The 17,334-nt window shown below is 38.2% G+C and overlaps 1 protein-coding gene across 1 annotated transcript in view; it reads left to right on the top strand.

The window, feature by feature from the left end:
- Positions 1–17,334, top strand: part of INSR (insulin receptor) — a 98,911-nt gene that overhangs the window by 8,004 nt on the left and 73,573 nt on the right. Inside the window, exon 2 of the mRNA XM_014063092.2 lies at positions 9,316–9,864. Coding sequence (XP_013918567.2) covers positions 9,316–9,864 — 549 coding nt within the window. The remainder of the gene's footprint in view (positions 1–9,315; positions 9,865–17,334) is intronic.

Here is a 17,334-nt window from a genome sequence, read left to right as displayed (position 1 = left end):
ATTTGGCAAGGTTAATAATATCCAGTGGGCATAATGACTGTGAGTGCCAGCTGCAGTGACTACTTGTGAACTTCAGAAGCATCCAACTGGTCAAAAAGGCAATACAATGCTGACCTCTAAAAGGGCTTTGGAGGCTCTTTAATGAGAACAGGGCTGTTTCTCACAGGCTTAGATAAGCTTGGATAGAGGATGGAAGGAGCTCTTGTTAACTGTATTGTAACTGTGGTGCTAGAGTGGTTATTTCTTCTCCAGTACAATTGCTTGTTATTGGTGCTTTCTAATTTTTATTTTTAAATTATTTTTAATGCTGTGTAATCAGTAATGATATCCTATTCTCTTCACTACCGGTTTGGTAGTGGGAGCTTCTGGGCATGTGCAGAAGGTCCATGATGATGTCAGGCTGGTTGGGCGGAGCCTCACACCGCCGCCACTACTGGTTCCCCTTAACCGGTGCGAACGGCTGCATACCACCTTTGTGTGTAAGGGACTTGAATTTGTTCGGTGGCTTTAGAATTCAATCACATTAAGACTTAAAATGTTTTATTATTTAAATACAGGGATATTACTCAGTTTTTATCTTAATACATTATTTGTAGTGTAGAAAATCCATAAAATAGCTACTATTTTGTCCGCTCTATGTTGATCTTCACAAATGTTAATGCAGAGATAGTTATTTGTCCTGAGACCCTTCCTGTATTACCTTTTAAGGCACCAGAAGTATGCAGTGTTGCTTTAAAACAGAGTAAAAAATTCCATTGATGATTTATGAGACAACTTGGCTATAATGCCAAAAGAATCCCGTTGAGCAACCATATTGTTCCAGATTTCACAGTAATGTTGCCAAGTTAATATTTTTTTTAATTAATGGGTCTTAAATGATTACTCACAAAGTGGCATTCGTAATTTAATTACACTAGAATGCATCTATGAAGCTAGCTTTGCAGTCTTCAGAAACACGTACTTAAGACTATTGATAAGAAGATTGTACATTCTGTCTTGTGCCAGTAGGGCTCCTGTGGTGGAACGAAGTCTAAATCTGGCCCAAGTTGCAGACTCAGCACTGAAGAAACCAGGTTGCTAAATGTTTTGCAGTGATTGAATTTATGGGACAATTTCTGCTAGGAAAGTATTGGTTTTTTTTTTTAATGTGGCTTTCTTTTGTGAAAAGGGCTCCTAGGACAGTAGTCCAGCTTGTTAGATCGTGTTGGCATTGATCACTATGGTGGCATTTGTCAGGACTAAGTATAAATGGCTTTTGTGGATATTAGGATGCTTGTTTGCCTTTATTTCCCTTTCTAATTTAACTTGTGTAGCATTAGAAGTTGGTTTTGGAGTCAAAAGAGTGTGCACATTTATCTTATATGTGTTTAATCAATAGTGTGTTCTGCATTGATGGGATTCAAATTTTTTTTACTACCGGTCCTGTGGGCGTGGCTTGGTGGGTATGGCTTGTTGGGAGTGGCAGGACAAGGATACTGTAAAATCTCCATTCACCTCAGGGGAAGGTTACTGCAAAATCCCCATTTCCTCCCGATCAGCTGGGAGGCAGAGATGGGGGCGGGCCCAGTCAGAGGCGGTATTTACTGGTTCTGTGAACTACTCAAAATTTCCTCTACCAGTTCTCCAGAACTGGTGAGAACCTGCTGAATGCCACCTCTGGTGTTCTGTTAAGTAGGACTCACTTCTAAGTAAAAGAACATGTGAACTGAATGTTTAATATGTTTTGCTAGTCCCTGATATGAGATTTGTATTAGGGCTGATATACATTAAAAAGAGACCCGGAGTGTTAGATGTAATTTAACATTCTCTGCTGGTACATATAATTCTAGCTTTGAAACTAACTATGGCATTTCTCTTTTTTAGTCATTGGAATGGCTGTTCCTTTGCTCCAGACTGCTCTTAGGCAAGCAACTGCAGTGCTTTCTGTTCCCTAAGATGACAGGAGGCTAATATGACAAATGGATGTGTTGCTCATAGTAATGTAGATATTCAAATCCTACTTTTGCTGCTTAAGAAATGCCCTGCAGCGATCTCCCATTTCAGACAAATGGCTGCAGGGCACTTTGTGATAGAATGGATAGCACCAGAGACTGAACAATTGTTGCATAGCTGCCTTTGATTGGCTGCCATATTACAGATACACATACATGGAAAAGTGAGTTCAAAGTGCTGAGGCTTTTTGAATTCATTTAGATGGACCATAGAGCTAGATACATCTTAGTTGCATACAGAGTTGTTAACTGAGATATTAATTTACAGAAGAACAATTATGGGCATTGCTTTGTTAGGCATTAAAATGAATGTTGTGGAAATACTAATCCCTCTCATTTGTTTGATTGCATGTGATGAAATAAAATTCACATCAAATCTGTTCTGTTTGCTTAGTGTAGATCTTGCTGCTTCATGAATTGAATGGTACAAAAGTCTGTGGTTTTGTTACTGAAAGATTATAACCTCGAGCAATACCGCAGAATCATGGTTTGACCTATATACTTTACCTCACCTACAATGAATACATGCACAATCCAAGTAATTGTAATAGTGGAGATTATTTTGACAAGTGAACATGACAAGTCCAGTAATCCCAGAGTTGTAAAATAATTGTTTATGAATGCTTCATTCTTGTGATGAGGCAAGTAAGGGATGTATGTTTATTTGTGAAATTGTCACTAATTGAGCTGGCTTTTATAGCACAAATAACCACATTCTTCTATCCCCTCTGGACACAAATATCGTGGAAGCAGGCATTAAGAGCTTTTTCTTAGAACTTAAGAAAAAAATGCCACGTGTGATTAAACATGCTACTTGCCATAGGCTTGCAAGACACCATAATCTTAGTCTCTGATTAAAAATGCCTCTATCTCCTACAGATGAATGTGCCTAAATTGAATTACAATGTGCCACATAGAAAAGCAAAAACAGGGCATTGGATCAGAAGTTTTCATGGGTGTCCGCATGTGAGTGAAGTAAGCCCCATACTTTGAAATATGACAATATGTTTCTTAGGGTAATTAGGTATTTTAAGAAAGAGGATTAGTTGATCATCCTGATTAACAAAAGCACGTGCATTTCTAAGAAAGACAAGAGCTTCCCGAATCTTTTGTACCTTGGGCTGATGTTTGGCATTCTGATGATCACAATAAGAATGGGGACACAAAACTGGTGATTTCCATTCCCCACCCCTGTAAGTGAAGCGGAAAGGAGAAGCTCAAAGCAGTCAAATTGTTTTTTTGCATTCCATGATTTGTCCTTTGGACTTAGCTACTGAGAGAACATGTAAGGCTTGGGCCCTTTTCTTTTTTATTTATTTTATTACCGCAGTAAAAAATATATGAAGCGATAATATATATCAAATCAACAAATTCATTACTTCCTTAAAATAATACAGCAAAAAAATCCCTATTAAAATCTCTTCTATTTTCCTATTTTTTTAAAGCCAATGAGTTATTAATTATGTTATTTCTTTGTAAATCATTAAATAACCTTTACCCTAATCATAAACAGCATTTTAATTATTTACATGTTGCTTTTCCAAACTGCATTTCCCAAACCTGGTATGTTTGTGTAGAATATTAATTGAAATCAAAGTCTGTGTGATAATCTGGCTTCTCTATTCAGACAGACAAATTGTCCACAAGATAGCAAATGAGGTATGCTGGACATCTAAATGTTTTCTGCATGTTCTAATATGTTTTGCTAGTACAAAAGATTGTTTGGTGGCTTTTGCCAGCAAAATCCTGCAAACCCAGTCATTCCCTGTTATCCTTGTCAAGGCTGGGAATCACTGTCGTCATTATACAAGTAGTCTTCGAATTACAACAATTCATTTAGAGACCATTTGAAATTACAACATCACTTTAAAAAGTGACTCACGCTTACAAAGTATGAGGACTTATACTTACAACTGTTGCACCATCCCTAAGTCATGTGATCAAAATTTGGGTGCTTGGTAACCAGCACATATTTATGATAGTTGCAGTGTCCCAGGCTCAGAAAGCCATCTATAGCTTTTGCATAGATACCAGTGTTGGAGGAAAAAATTAATCTGGTTCTAAGCCAGGAGAAAAACGCTTTCTGCCTTTGTTAAGATTATTTTCCATTTCTCCTTTGGGGAAATATAATATTCTGCCTCTTTTAATATTCCCCAGAATATTTCATTCTCTAGGAGGTGGGTGGGCTTCCTACACCAGGTATCCTGGAGTTGCTTATTATGGCATTGCAGTATGTATGTATTTTAAATTGAAAAATGGATAAGGCTATAGAGATAAATCTGAAATGCTTCCTGTATTTGTGAGTAGCAGTTAAAACAAGAAGGTAATAAAGTGCTCGGTCTAGATGTATTTTGCTGTAGTGGTTAAAGTCCTCAAGCTAGAAACTGAGACCATGAGTTCCAATCCTGTCTTGGGCCCAAAGCCAACTGAGTGACCTTCAGCCAATCACTTTCTCTTAAACCTAGGAAGAAGTAATGGCAAATCACTTTTGAAAAAAATTGCCAAGAAACCTGCAGGAATTTGTTCAAATAGTCTCTCAGAATTAGACACGAATCTACAGAAGGATAAATAAAACTTAGAATACAATTATAAACAGATAATAAGATTTTTTTCTTATTTTATGAGACAACGAAAACAGCCTTATGAAGCACAAATAGGTTCCAAATAGGTATTTAAAGGCCCTACAGCAAACTTAGCCATAAGCAATGGTTTCTAAACCACAGTGTTAAAGCTACACTAATGCTAAGACAAAACCAAACAAATCAAATTAAATCTTAGCATAATATTTGAATCCATTTATTCAAACCAAGGAAAATTGATTTTTTTAGATTTCTGATTGCCACAATCACATTCAGTAATCAATATTAATAACATTGCCTATTAAAATATGTAAGGTAATAAATATTTCATGTTAGTGCAAATTGCCTGGATATACCAAGCTATTTCAGTTAGGGCAGTACATTAGAACAAATAGATGCACTATGCTCTTTCATTCCACGTTATCTGAGACATTTGTGGAGAACTAGAAATGTGTTGATTTATTGAATTAAGTTGCTTGTAAGTGGAGTTGGAGATTAAATGCCTTTGTAAGTTTGAATATAGTTTTTATATTCGGAAATTGATGAAGACTCAGAATTGCATTGCATCCAAATATAGTACACGGGTTAGAGTTATTTTTTGTCAGGAAAAAGGTTCCAGTGTGACCCCATCTCTTGAAAAGTTAGCTCTCTGTGGCCATCTTCACACAAGTTCTAAGGAAGAAATCCAAGTTAGTAAGCACACATGGAAGTTTCATGTTGTCTACGTATTTATCATATTTATATAGCTGTTCACCTTACATGAAAATTACTCTGGACAGCATGTAGCACTTAATTAAAAAAAAATTCAATCAGAATTGTCACAATTTAGAAATAAATATAAAAGGCACACAACACAGGAGAGGATTATATTAAGCACAGTAATCGTAGCTATTGCAAAATCTCCCTGGTCCTCTGGGACCCTCTGGCCTGATGACATAGCCATGTCTTGAGGGATTTGTGGAATATTGCAAGAGATTGGGCTCATCTCACTTCTTGGGAGGTGGGGGCGGGGGAAGATTCCTGAAGGTGAGTGCCATGGCAGAGAAGACCCACTTCCTGGAATACACCAGATGTAATTCCCTGGCAGACAGGACCCGCAGTATACCTTTCTTGGCAGACCAGATGGAGCAGGCAGATGTAATTGGGGAAAGGAAGTCCCTCAATCCCATGCTTTGAAGGGCTTTAAAGATCAAAAGCAGCACCTTGAATTGAGTCCAGAAACAAATTGGCGACCAGTGCCACTCACAAAGCAGAAATGTAACATGTGCCATCTTAGAGGCAGGCCGACAAAGCTGCTCATGCCGCTGCATTTTGCACCAAATGAAGCCAAATATTCTTTTTTTAAAAAAAATGTATTTTTAATTTAAAACAAACACAATCCTTCTTTACATGCTGTAGAAAGTGTATCAGTTGGTTACAACAGTGGTTCCCAAACTTGGCAACTTTAAGACTTGTGGACTTCAACTCCCAGAGCTGGCTGGAGAATTCTGGGAGTTGAAGCCCACAAGTCTTAAAGTTGCCAAGTTTGGGAACCACTGGGTTACAGAAAGATTTTCGTGCATCTCTTCCACAGTCAACAACATAATTCATATTAGCTCAAGCATTTTAACTCAAATATTTAAACATGTCACCATCATCATATCTCCATTTTCATTTGACTATAATTGTTTAAGCGTCCTTCATCATAAAATATACCAAAGTTTAATACATAACCATATACTGGCCTTTCAATTACTATTTCTAAAATAGCAATAGCAATAGCAGTAGACTTATATACCGCTTCATAGGGCTTTCAGCCCTCTCTAAGCGGTTTACAGAGAGTCAGCATATTGCCCCCAACAATCTGGGTCCTCATTTTACCCACCTCGGAAGGATGGAAGGCTGAGTCAACCCTGAGCTGGTGAGATTTGAACCGCTGAACTGCTGATCTAGCAGTAGCCTGCAGTGCTGCATTTAACCACTGCGCCACCTTGGCTCTTAAAATCCTCCACTAACACTAAATCCTTATGTCCTATTCTAGCTAAACATCCATAATATTTAATAACAAAGTTTTCTAATCCTCCTTTCTAAATCACTGTTTAAAATTTACACCCAGTTTCTATATTATACCCATATCTATATATACGTTGTTATTCTTATCCCTCCTTTATTTGACTATATCCTGTATCATAACATTTTCCCCCTAATAATCAAAACTTTAACTGTATCTAAGTTGGTCCCCCCCCTTTTTTAATTAACCTTTATGTATAATCCAAAGGGATTTCTAATCTTCCTTAGATGGGTACTATTCCATATTCATATCCAATTATATTCATCATAACACTACACATTATATACATTAGTAACATTATCAATTATTTATTTAAGCTATATCTATTGTCAATAAATTTCACCAAGTTTAACTAGTTTTAAATTATATTCTTCCATCTATCAACCTATATCTTTCCAATAGCAAAACAGTCTCATATCTTCTGCCATTGGTGGTGTCAGTCCTCTAATCATCTCCGTGATCAACTTTGTATGGACTCCTCTTAGCAACTCCTTGCTTATAAGATCTCTCATGTAATCTTGATGCCCTTCTTCTGTTTCCTTAATCAGCTTATCTTTGATTGTCAGTAGTGTTATCCATACTATTGCTAATAAATTTTCTCTCTTTAAATCCATAGACTCTTTGTTTTTTTCTTCTTCTGTATCTTGCCCTCTGGGATAAATTTCCCCTCCCTTTAATTCCTCTTTCAGTATTCCACTCTTTCCATTTTCAGACACCAGCCAATCACTATAAATATCAGCAAGTTTAATCTCTTTATATTCATTTCCACTTTGATTTTTTGAGTTTTAACCAAAACATTTTGCATTTGATAAACATCTTCAACTTCTTCATCATATTTTGCTGTTATGTGCTCTAAGTCTTCCAGTTTCTTCTCTATCTTCTCTCATATATTTGATAATTTCTGTATTTCTGAAAATATCTTTTGCAAGCTCAAGAAATTGTGCCACTCTCTCCAGCTAACAAACACAGCTGCTCTAGCTTGGAAGATTAAAAAAAATTAAACATAGATTCACAAAAACGTTTATATCTGAGTGAGTAGAATACATCAATATAATCGGGTGGAAACTAATCAAGGAGAGAAGCAACTTAGAACTGAGGAGAAATTTCCTGACAGTTAGAACAATCAGCGGAACAGCTTGTCTCCAGAAGTTGTGAATGTCCCAACAGTGGAAGTCTTTAAGAAGATGCTGGATAGCCATCTGTCTGAAACGGTATAGGGTTTCCTGCCTAGTCAGGGGGTTGGACTAGAAGACCTCCAAGGTCCCTTCCAACTCTGCTATTGTATTATATTGTAAAAGGGTAGAGAATCACAGCATTACAGAAATTCAAATGAGAGGCAACAAGGGAATGAGTGCCAGTTAGCAGAGCCCCCTGATGTAGGGACACATATGACTGACGCACTATACAAACTTATGTGAAAGCCATATTTAAATTTGAACAGTCAAATTTGAAAAATTGTACATTTAGATTGGAAAAAGTTATTGTCATTGTAATCTGGATCATGATCATCCATCCATCCATCTATCCCATCTCACCCAACAGAGGGACTCTGGATAGTGTACAATAACATATTAAAAATGTAAAAACAGTGTTTAAAATTTTTAAAAGGCAAGAGATCTTAAAAGGTGTGGGGGATCTGAATGTATGTTGGATTTATTATATTAGATCATCCAAGTGATTTGAAACTGAAGAGTGTGATAAACTGGAAATGGTGCTAAGGTGTCTTCCTCAGAGAATTTGTAGGGTGGCCCACTCTCTTAGGGGAACTTTCTATTGTGTGTAGTCACCATATGAAATTTAAAAATATAAGCTGCCGTAGACTAGCTTCTACAATGAGAATGAAGCCAAAATGTTCATTTCTTTTTAAACAGTGAATCATAGCACAGCTACTGAACATAAATAAAACAAAACAAATATTATGTATTTTTGCATGATTATAGTTAGCTGGTTTTATTTACAATATTGGGAGTGGCATGTTACTATATTGAAACATTAACTCCCTGAAATGTTGGCTGTTGTATTACTTTCGATGTTGTCTATCACAGAGTTAGCAGAGTGTAATGAATTTAGTAACAACTTAGTTTTATTATCTGTTTTTGCAAGAAAAATTGTATTTGAAGTACAGATAGTCTTTCACTTACGACTGCTTATGTAATGACTACCTGTAGTTACAACAACTGCAGAGGGGATGATTTATGGTTTGTAAAGCACTTCCAGGCGTCATAAGGTGCTGTTCACCTCCTCCACCCCTGTGGTCACATAATTGCCTTTCAAGCACTTGGAAACTGGCTCACATTTTTACTTAGTTGCAGCATCCTGTTATCCTATGTGTAATTTGCAATGTTTTTTTACGCTGGTTTCCATCTTTTTGTCAATTTCCAGTAAAAAATATCCATCCAGGAGAATGGATTCGGACTTACGATAACATGATTTGCTTAGCAACTACCGTAAAAATGATTGTAATCCAATCATGTAGGTGCCTCAACTTACGACTGTCATGACTTACGACTGAAATTCAGGTCCCAATTGTAGTCATAAGATGAGGACTACCTGTACCTTGTCTTACAAAGAAGACTTTAAATGAGTACGTTTGGATGGGTGGTTAGTTATAAAGATGACTATAATATTGAAAATAGACAAATCAGTGGAATGTTTTATCAGTTTGAAAATAATACTTTTCTTTTCTTTCTTCCAGTTTGTCCAAGTATAGACATCCGGAATAACATGACCAATTTCAGCATGCTTGAGAATTGTACTGTGATTGAGGGACATCTGCAGATCTTGCTTTTGTTCAGAACTAAGGCTGAGGATTTTCGAGATCTCAGCTTTCCTATGCTGACGATGGTAACCGAATACATCTTGCTATTCCGGGTCTATGGTGTGGAGAGCTTCAGGAAGCTTTTCCCCAATCTGACTGTGATTCGTGGGACTCATCTCTTTTTCAACTATGCTTTGGTCATCTTTGAGATGGTTCACTTGAAAGAGATTGGCCTTTACAGCCTGATGAACATTACCCGAGGGTCCGTGCGGATTGAGAAGAATCCTGAGCTCTGCTTTTTGTCAACCATTGATTGGTCTCGGATTTTGGACTCCGTAGAAGATAATTATATTGTTCATAACAAAGATAATAATGAGTGTGGAGATGTATGCCCAGGAATAATGCATGGGAAAAGCAACTGTCCTCAGACTGTGGTCAATGGTGATTTCACTGAGCGTTGTTGGAGTCATTCCCATTGCCAGAGAGGTAAGTTGATGAATTTAGGCTATTGCTAAATGTAATTTCTTTGCTTGTCCTGAAAACAACTTTTTTTGTAAAATGTTCTCTTATTGATCTCCCATTCCAGCTCTCTTTCGCACAATTCTAGTTTAATCAAGTGTCTTACTACCAGATGCTGCTCATCTACAGTTCCCCTTACCCTTCATCATTGACCATACTAGCTGGAGGCTGCTGCAAGTTATAATTCCAACAATTTCTGGAATGCTGTAGGTTGCGTATTTATTGGTCTGTAAATCTCTGAACCCTTTCCATCCTACAGCAAATGCATGTTCTTCATCTGACTTTGAAGAAGAAATAATTGTATCCTGCATAGGTAATACAGGATAAATAAGCAAATTCTGTAGTTTTCTATCTTTAGCTGGAAGGATCATCTAACAAACCCTTGGAAACACCCTCATCTGAGCTGTTGAAGAGTTGTAATAAATTAAATAGCTTAAATGCTTGGGATGATGAACAAATATTATGATTGGGTGTAAGATTTTCTTAATATTCCTAAGTGCAAAATAAAAATAACTGTTAGGATAATTCTTCGCATGTGCGTCGGTGGACTGATTGTATTGTTTTGCTTGAGGATTTACTTTTCGTGTGTGTGTGTGTGTGTGTGTGTGTGTGTGTGTACCTTGAGCTAGTGTTGAGTCCAAAGTCAGCTTAATTTGCCAGCTGGATGATTTTCTAAAATGTTGGTTTTAGTGCAGAAAACTGCTTACTGTACTAATTGGTTGCATCTATGTGCCTTTCTTGAAAACTTTATCATGCCTATTTGAAATTACTGTATTTTTTGGAGTATAAGACACACCTTTTTCCCTCAAAAAAGAGGGTGAAAATCTGGGTGCATCTTATACACTGAATACAGCATTTTTGGCCTCCCGAAAACCTGCCCCTTTGCAAAAATGACCTTGCATAGCATTTAGGAGGCTTCCAGAGTGCTCCTGGGGGCTGGGGAGGGCAAAAATGAGTGAAAAGCAGGCCATTTGTTTCTTGGTTTTGCCCACCCAGCCCCCAGGAACACTCTGCAAGCCTCCTAAAGGCTATGCCTGCTCCTTTTTTTGACAAAAAGGCCCCATTTTTGGGAAGTTTACAGAGTGCAAAAACTTTTTTTTTTAAATTTGCCTCTTCAAAATATTGGTGCATCTTGTACTCCAAAAAATACAATACTTGTCAGTGTTTAGGGCTTACTAGAAGGGAAGAAAAAATGAAAACTGTTTTTTATTGATTACTAAACTCATTATTTATAACCTCAAGCTTATCTTCCAGGTTCTGTTGTCCATTTATTCATTTGTTTTACAAGGCCAAAACATTTTGAATAGCAGTACTTGTGGATAAACAACTTATAAAAATGTTAACTTGACAAACTATCATGATTTGCTGAACTTTTTCTGGGTATATTTGCCAACTTTTAAAGGCATTTGTTGCAAATAGTTTATTGTCCTAATAGAACGTTTTTGTTCAGAATGATTACCCAGAAGTTGTAGCTGTAGTTGTACCGTAGCTCCTTCTATCTTGACTTCTAGACATGTGGTAGAAGCCTATTGGAAAAGCTGTCGCTTCCTTGTCTATCTCAGTATGTACCTATTTGCCAGAAGCTTAGTATGTGGTATGCTTGGTAAATGTTTTTTCAGGCCATAGTCTGAAAAAAACCTCTGATGATATAGATTGGACTATATGTTTCCATACAATGTACAAGCATTATGTTTTTAGACCCTATGTATTGTTCACCAAATTCTATTCAAGTCCCCTTTGTTTAATTCAGTGGACAAAATATCAAAGTCCTGTTACTTGCTTTGAAATTGAATTTTGCCAAGGAAAATGTTTTTTCCCCAAGCAAATTTGTATTTTTCATTTTTGTTACCATGCCACAGTGTCCTTTCCCCCAGTTTTATCCCTGCATATATCCACTGGGGGAGAAACCCTGTCTATTCTGAAAGAATGGACATTCAGCCTCATTTGTTTACTCTTATGTTTTTGAGATATTATCCTATGTATTTTGTTTCATTTTCTCTAGTGCAGGGGTCTTCGAATTTGGCTACTTTAAAACTTAAGGACTTCAACTCCCAGAATTCCTCAGCCAGCCAATTCTGGGAGTTGATGCCCACACGTCTTAAAGTTGCCAAGTTTGGAGACCCCTGCACTAGTTTAAAGATAGCCATATGCTGAATTCATGGAACACGAAAAGGAAATGTTCTAAAAAAAACAACCCTAGCTGAATAGAGTGAATGAGAATATTCACTCTATTCAGGGAGCTGAATAGAATTTTTGAAGTCTACATCTGTTGAGAAAGCTTTTGCCTTCTAGCACAAAAAGAGCTTCTAGCCCATATGATCTTAAATAGGCTTTCTTTGGTAAGTTTATAACTCTGGAAAGTTCTTCTTTGATGGGTTCATAACTTTGGGAGGTGGGGGAACTGCTTTTTCTACTGACTTGTCTTTAGAAAGTAACAAAGTTCAGAGGTGTGTGTATGTGAGAAACAGTGCTTTGTATTGTTTACTTAGGTAGAAATATTACTTAGCAACTGTTTCCAATGACTTCTTGTTCTTTTTCTAAATGTCCTGGGAATTTCTGTAATCATAGGCCAAGTTTTATTGCATATACTACGTACTTCCTTCTCCAACCCAGCCCCCTCCACTCACAGTATGAGAAACCAAACCTAATGATAGCACTAGATAGCACTAGAAATATCACATTCTCGTGGATGTGATATTTATTAATCTCTTTGAAGCATACGCAAATGTTTCCTGTTACTTGGTATCACAGGAGAAAAAAGCACATTTACTTTCCTCACCAAAGTCAGATGAAATACTTTCTAAGAGTTCTCAAGCAAACACTGGTTTGATGATAGAGAAGTCTCAATGGCTTTTTCCAGACCAGTACTTCGGTATTCACCTCTGTGTATAAAGAAATGGGAAGCAGCTCATTTCTCTGTGTACTTATGCTCCTGAATTTGGATATATAAAAGAAGGATGCCTTTCCCACAGATGTCATATACCACTAAAATATATATTTCAGGAGATAATCAAGCCTTTGGTTGAAACTTCCCATTCCTGCTGAAAAGCCACTAACATCTCCAACAGCTTTACTAATCAATGGAGGAGAATGTTTGTTGAAATGTGGGGTCTTTTGTGCTCTCCAAGTTACGTTGTTTTCTTGCAGATGTTTCATTATGCAGATTAGGTTACTTCATCATGTTACCTAGTTTGGGTAATGAAATATCTGCAAAAAAACCCACAACCAAACTCAGAGAGCATCAATGACCCATCACCTTACTAATCAATCCTATCCTATCTTGCAGGAGAACTTTGAAGATGTGTAGTCTTTATTTGAAGAATGCCATCTTTGGGGAGACTGCTGTTCTCAATATAGCGGTTAAGGTGCATGGCTAGAAATCATGAGTACTTGTCCCACCTTAGGCATGAAAGTCGGCTGGGTGACCTTGGGCCAGTCTCTCTCAGTCCAACGCACCTCACAAGGTGGTGGTTGATAGAAGAAAGGCTGGATTTAAGAAGGCACTCAAAGCTGTATGGGTATTGTTTTAGTTTGTTGCCTCTCATCAGACCGCTACGTAGTCCAAGCAGGATCATTATTATGAAGACTGGCACACTGGAGGATGATGAAAATAAAAAAAAGATCTTGGCTTTATCTAGATCAAAAATTCTACTCAGTTCCATATTCTCTGATGATGAGTTACCCTGTAGTAAGATGAATGGCTAATAAATGTAATAAATAAAAGAATAAAATAAAATAGATATTCTCCAGTTGCTTCATATGGATATTGATGAGTATGAATATGTAAATATGGAAATTTGCAGCTGATAAGGCTGCAGGGTAGCCAAAATTACCATTTGTACCTAGACCTTTCAAAGTAGGAGTGGAACTACAAGAAAGGCATGCCTTTGATTTTCAAATGCTTTAGGCAATTTTGTAAAATACTATTAGTGGTATCATAGGCCAAGTGATTGAGGAACACAAGCCCATACACTCCCAACATACTGACCATCAGAATGACCAAAAGTATTTCCATGTCACTCCCTGGTTTAAAAGCAGATTGAGAGAGTTCTAGATAATCAGGAACAGGAGTTGCTCAGTAACATCATTCTTTATAGTTAACAAATAGGGAAGGATCTAAACACATTTTTTTCTTCAGTGGAGTCCACTATGCTGCTGTCTTTAATGAAGATGGTATAACACCTGACAGAAGAAAGTGTTAATAAGAGAATATATCACTTCCCTCAATGAATACCTCCCAATCTGAACTACCCAGAACTCAGTTTAGTTGAGTAATAGCTCAACCTTGTCCAAGCATCTTTTCCAAATACTCAAGGGCAGAAAACAAATTGACAAGCAAGTATATTGACTATCTCCATGTTGTCATAATGATATCTTCCATCTGATTGTTGATATGGCTGGCTTTATCTGCAAAACATTTTACAGAACCTTCACAGATCACCCTCCAAGGACTCAAGAAGGATTCTACAGTTTTTATAGTCTCTATCAGCATCCAAACTACCCAGAATAGCTTCATCTGGTGATTTTCTGCAGATGCAGTGACAAAGGAGAAGAAGCTCTTTTTTTCACCCCCTATGCCAGATTGTAAACTAATCCAACTATGTGATCATAGTTACTTTGGATTTTTATCACTTTTGCTGTAGCCATCTGCCTGCCTGCTTCATACAGTAGTCTATAACTCCTCAAGCAAAGAAGAGTTACAGTTTGGTGGGAAGGCATAAATTGCTTAGGAGCCAAATAGTCTTCGGTCTAGACTCTAGACTGAGAGCTGGAGATTTAAATCTGCCACCAAGGCCTCCACCCAAACTTTTGATGCTGCAGGGGACAGATCCACCAACAAATTTCTAGTAGATAGAACCTCAAAATCATCCTCTGTACAAAGGTGGGATAGAGCCATTAAGTGTACTTTAATTAAAATGGTGAGCAGCCCATGACAAAGGATTCAATTCTAGTTTCTCCATCTGTGGAGTGTTAATCATGATGCAGGAAGTCAGATGTGCACCACTTAATATCACAGATATCAACTGTGACAGGACAGGTTAGTTATGTTAGCCATGAATTCTTGAGCAGATCTTAAGAGGCTGGCCTTTAATAAATGGCCATCTAGTCAGGATCTCGGGATGTACATATATTCCTTTCTATATGAGCACCTTCTTCCCTTAAGTAGTACCAAAAGTCATTAATCATCTTTGTGTCTGTCTGCCTAATTTTCAAAGTTCACATTGGTCTGATCTTTTTGGGATCAACTTATTGATCATCATGCTTTTTGTGGAAAAGGGATACTTGTATGTTTGTTGTATCTTTATCTGGATTATTTGTTGATTTGTGGTGTATTGTCACTACTTATATACTGTCTACTGATTTTAACTTATTATGAACTTTTTTAGAAACATTGGAGAGGAGTATAAAAATGGTAAGCAGTATATGTATGATGAATATATATTCACATTGGAGGAGAGGATTCTGTAATGATAAATTACAGAATCTGCATAAACTTTGGTACTTTTATTAATAATGTACCAAATTTTATGCAATCCTCAAGTACATATATTTTTATTTATGATAATTTGGTTCATGTTTGGGATAACCACCCAGGGCTTGAAGGACCATTTTATCCATTTAATTAATCATTTACCTCAGTAACATAAGCTCTAGCATCAGTTCCTGAAAAACTGGGCTCTGAAGCCAAGTAATTTCTCAGAGAAGTACCGTAGTTTGTGTAAGGCCTTTCAGCTCCTTTCCTCCCTCATTCTGTATTATGTACTGTATCTGGTCAACAATGCAAATTAACAATAGAGAGATTAATATTATGAGTGATGTGCAATTCTCTGCTTCAGGGGTGGTTTGGAGCATTCTTTATTCTGGTTTTCTTTGCAGCTTCTGCAGAATAGTGCCCATCACATACTTTTCTACTTCCCAGAACATATATTTTACCACTCTAAATTGCTCTTGCTTGTATTACAGCCTGCTATTCTGTAATTCTTGTGGAATTTTGGTCATGTGGTCATGCTGGAATCACTCAGCCATAATGTGAGGCTATGTAATTGTCAGCTATGAGAAAAAACTATGGCTTTTTCTTCTTAAACCTGTGAAGGGGAAGTTCTGAAATGATTTGGCATCCAGTTCCTTAATATATAGCCAGAACAAATCAGACAAATTTGATTTAGGTGTCTGAATTGAGCTCTAAAAGTCGTCTCCAATGCTAAGTCTTGGGATGTAAATTATAATTGTAGCCATCCCCATTATTTGGTTGGGGGAGCAGGAAAGCTCTCAGAGTGGCAGAAGTGTTATTTTAAAGAAATGAGTTGGAATTGTTCTTGTCTTATATACAACAGTAATAGTCAGAGAGGAACCCTAGGTTGTTTCATATTTTGCAGGCACGTAACAACATTTTTTTAAAAACAAGGTAGGCTCAATCTGAGCACATTTCTACGTATAAAGTCCACTCATCACACACTTTGCTTTCTCCATAGTGAGGGGGGAGGAGTATCCAGAATGGGTTGACCTTATCCTCTCGTGATTGGTTTGAGTCAGATAAGCTCTTTGGGCTCCGCCCCCTGGAAGTGAGCCTGCCCAGTTTTCTGACTCAAAACCATCGTGAGAAGTTGCTCATTCGAGAGCTCCAGGAATTTACTAGGATCTAAAGGAAAATTCATTTGGACCCGTCGAGTTTGCCTCCCTGCTTCAGCCAGGCAGCAGGAGAAAGGGCAAAAGCCTCTAGCAGGCAGCCCTAACCAGGAGGACGGGCACAAGCCTCTAGCAGGCAGCCCTAACCAGGAGGACGGGCAGAAGCCTCTAGCAGGCAGCCCTAACCAGGAGGACGGGCAGAAGCCTCTAGCAGGCAGCCCTAACCAGGAGGACGGGCACAAGCCTCTAGCAGGCAGCCCCAACCAGGAGGACGGGCACAAGCCTCTAGCAGGCAGCCCTAACCAGGAGGACGGGCAGAAGCCTCTAGCAGGCAGCCCTAACAGCTGAGGCTTGTAAGAGCTGGAGATTTGACTCACCCCAATCAAGGGAAAGGTTGCACCTCTCCAGACCTCCAGTAATTTTCAAAGGATTAAAGAAAATAAACTTGGACCCGGCGAACCCTGCCTCCCTTCATCGCACACAGCCTCCTCCTGCAACGACCGGATTGCCACAAGCCCTCTGGGGCGGCACGCTGCCCTGGCCATTGAGTGAGGTGGAGTCACTCTGTGAGGACCGTTGCCGGGCAAGCAGGAGAACCGGGCACACATGCCTCCCAGAGGCAGCCCTTGATGAGAGGCTTCTCAGGAGCAGAAGCGCTCCTCCGCTCCCCTCAGCCACGAGGGTTTTTTTTAAAAAAAGGAAAACCTGTGCTGGCAGCTATCACCAGTGGACAAGGTGAGAGCCGGAAAGGCTCTAAAACAGCTGTGGGAGATGAGCGGCAGCTGCATGGCAAGCCTGCAAAGGCAAAAG

The sequence above is a fragment of the Thamnophis sirtalis genome, unplaced genomic scaffold, assembly GCF_051295495.1.
Source record: "Thamnophis sirtalis isolate CommonGarterSnake01/CBP01778 unplaced genomic scaffold, rThaSir2_p1.2 scaffold_1, whole genome shotgun sequence".
Lineage (NCBI taxonomy): Eukaryota > Metazoa > Chordata > Lepidosauria > Squamata > Natricidae > Thamnophis > Thamnophis sirtalis.
This window is presented reverse-complemented; position numbering and strand designations above follow the sequence as displayed.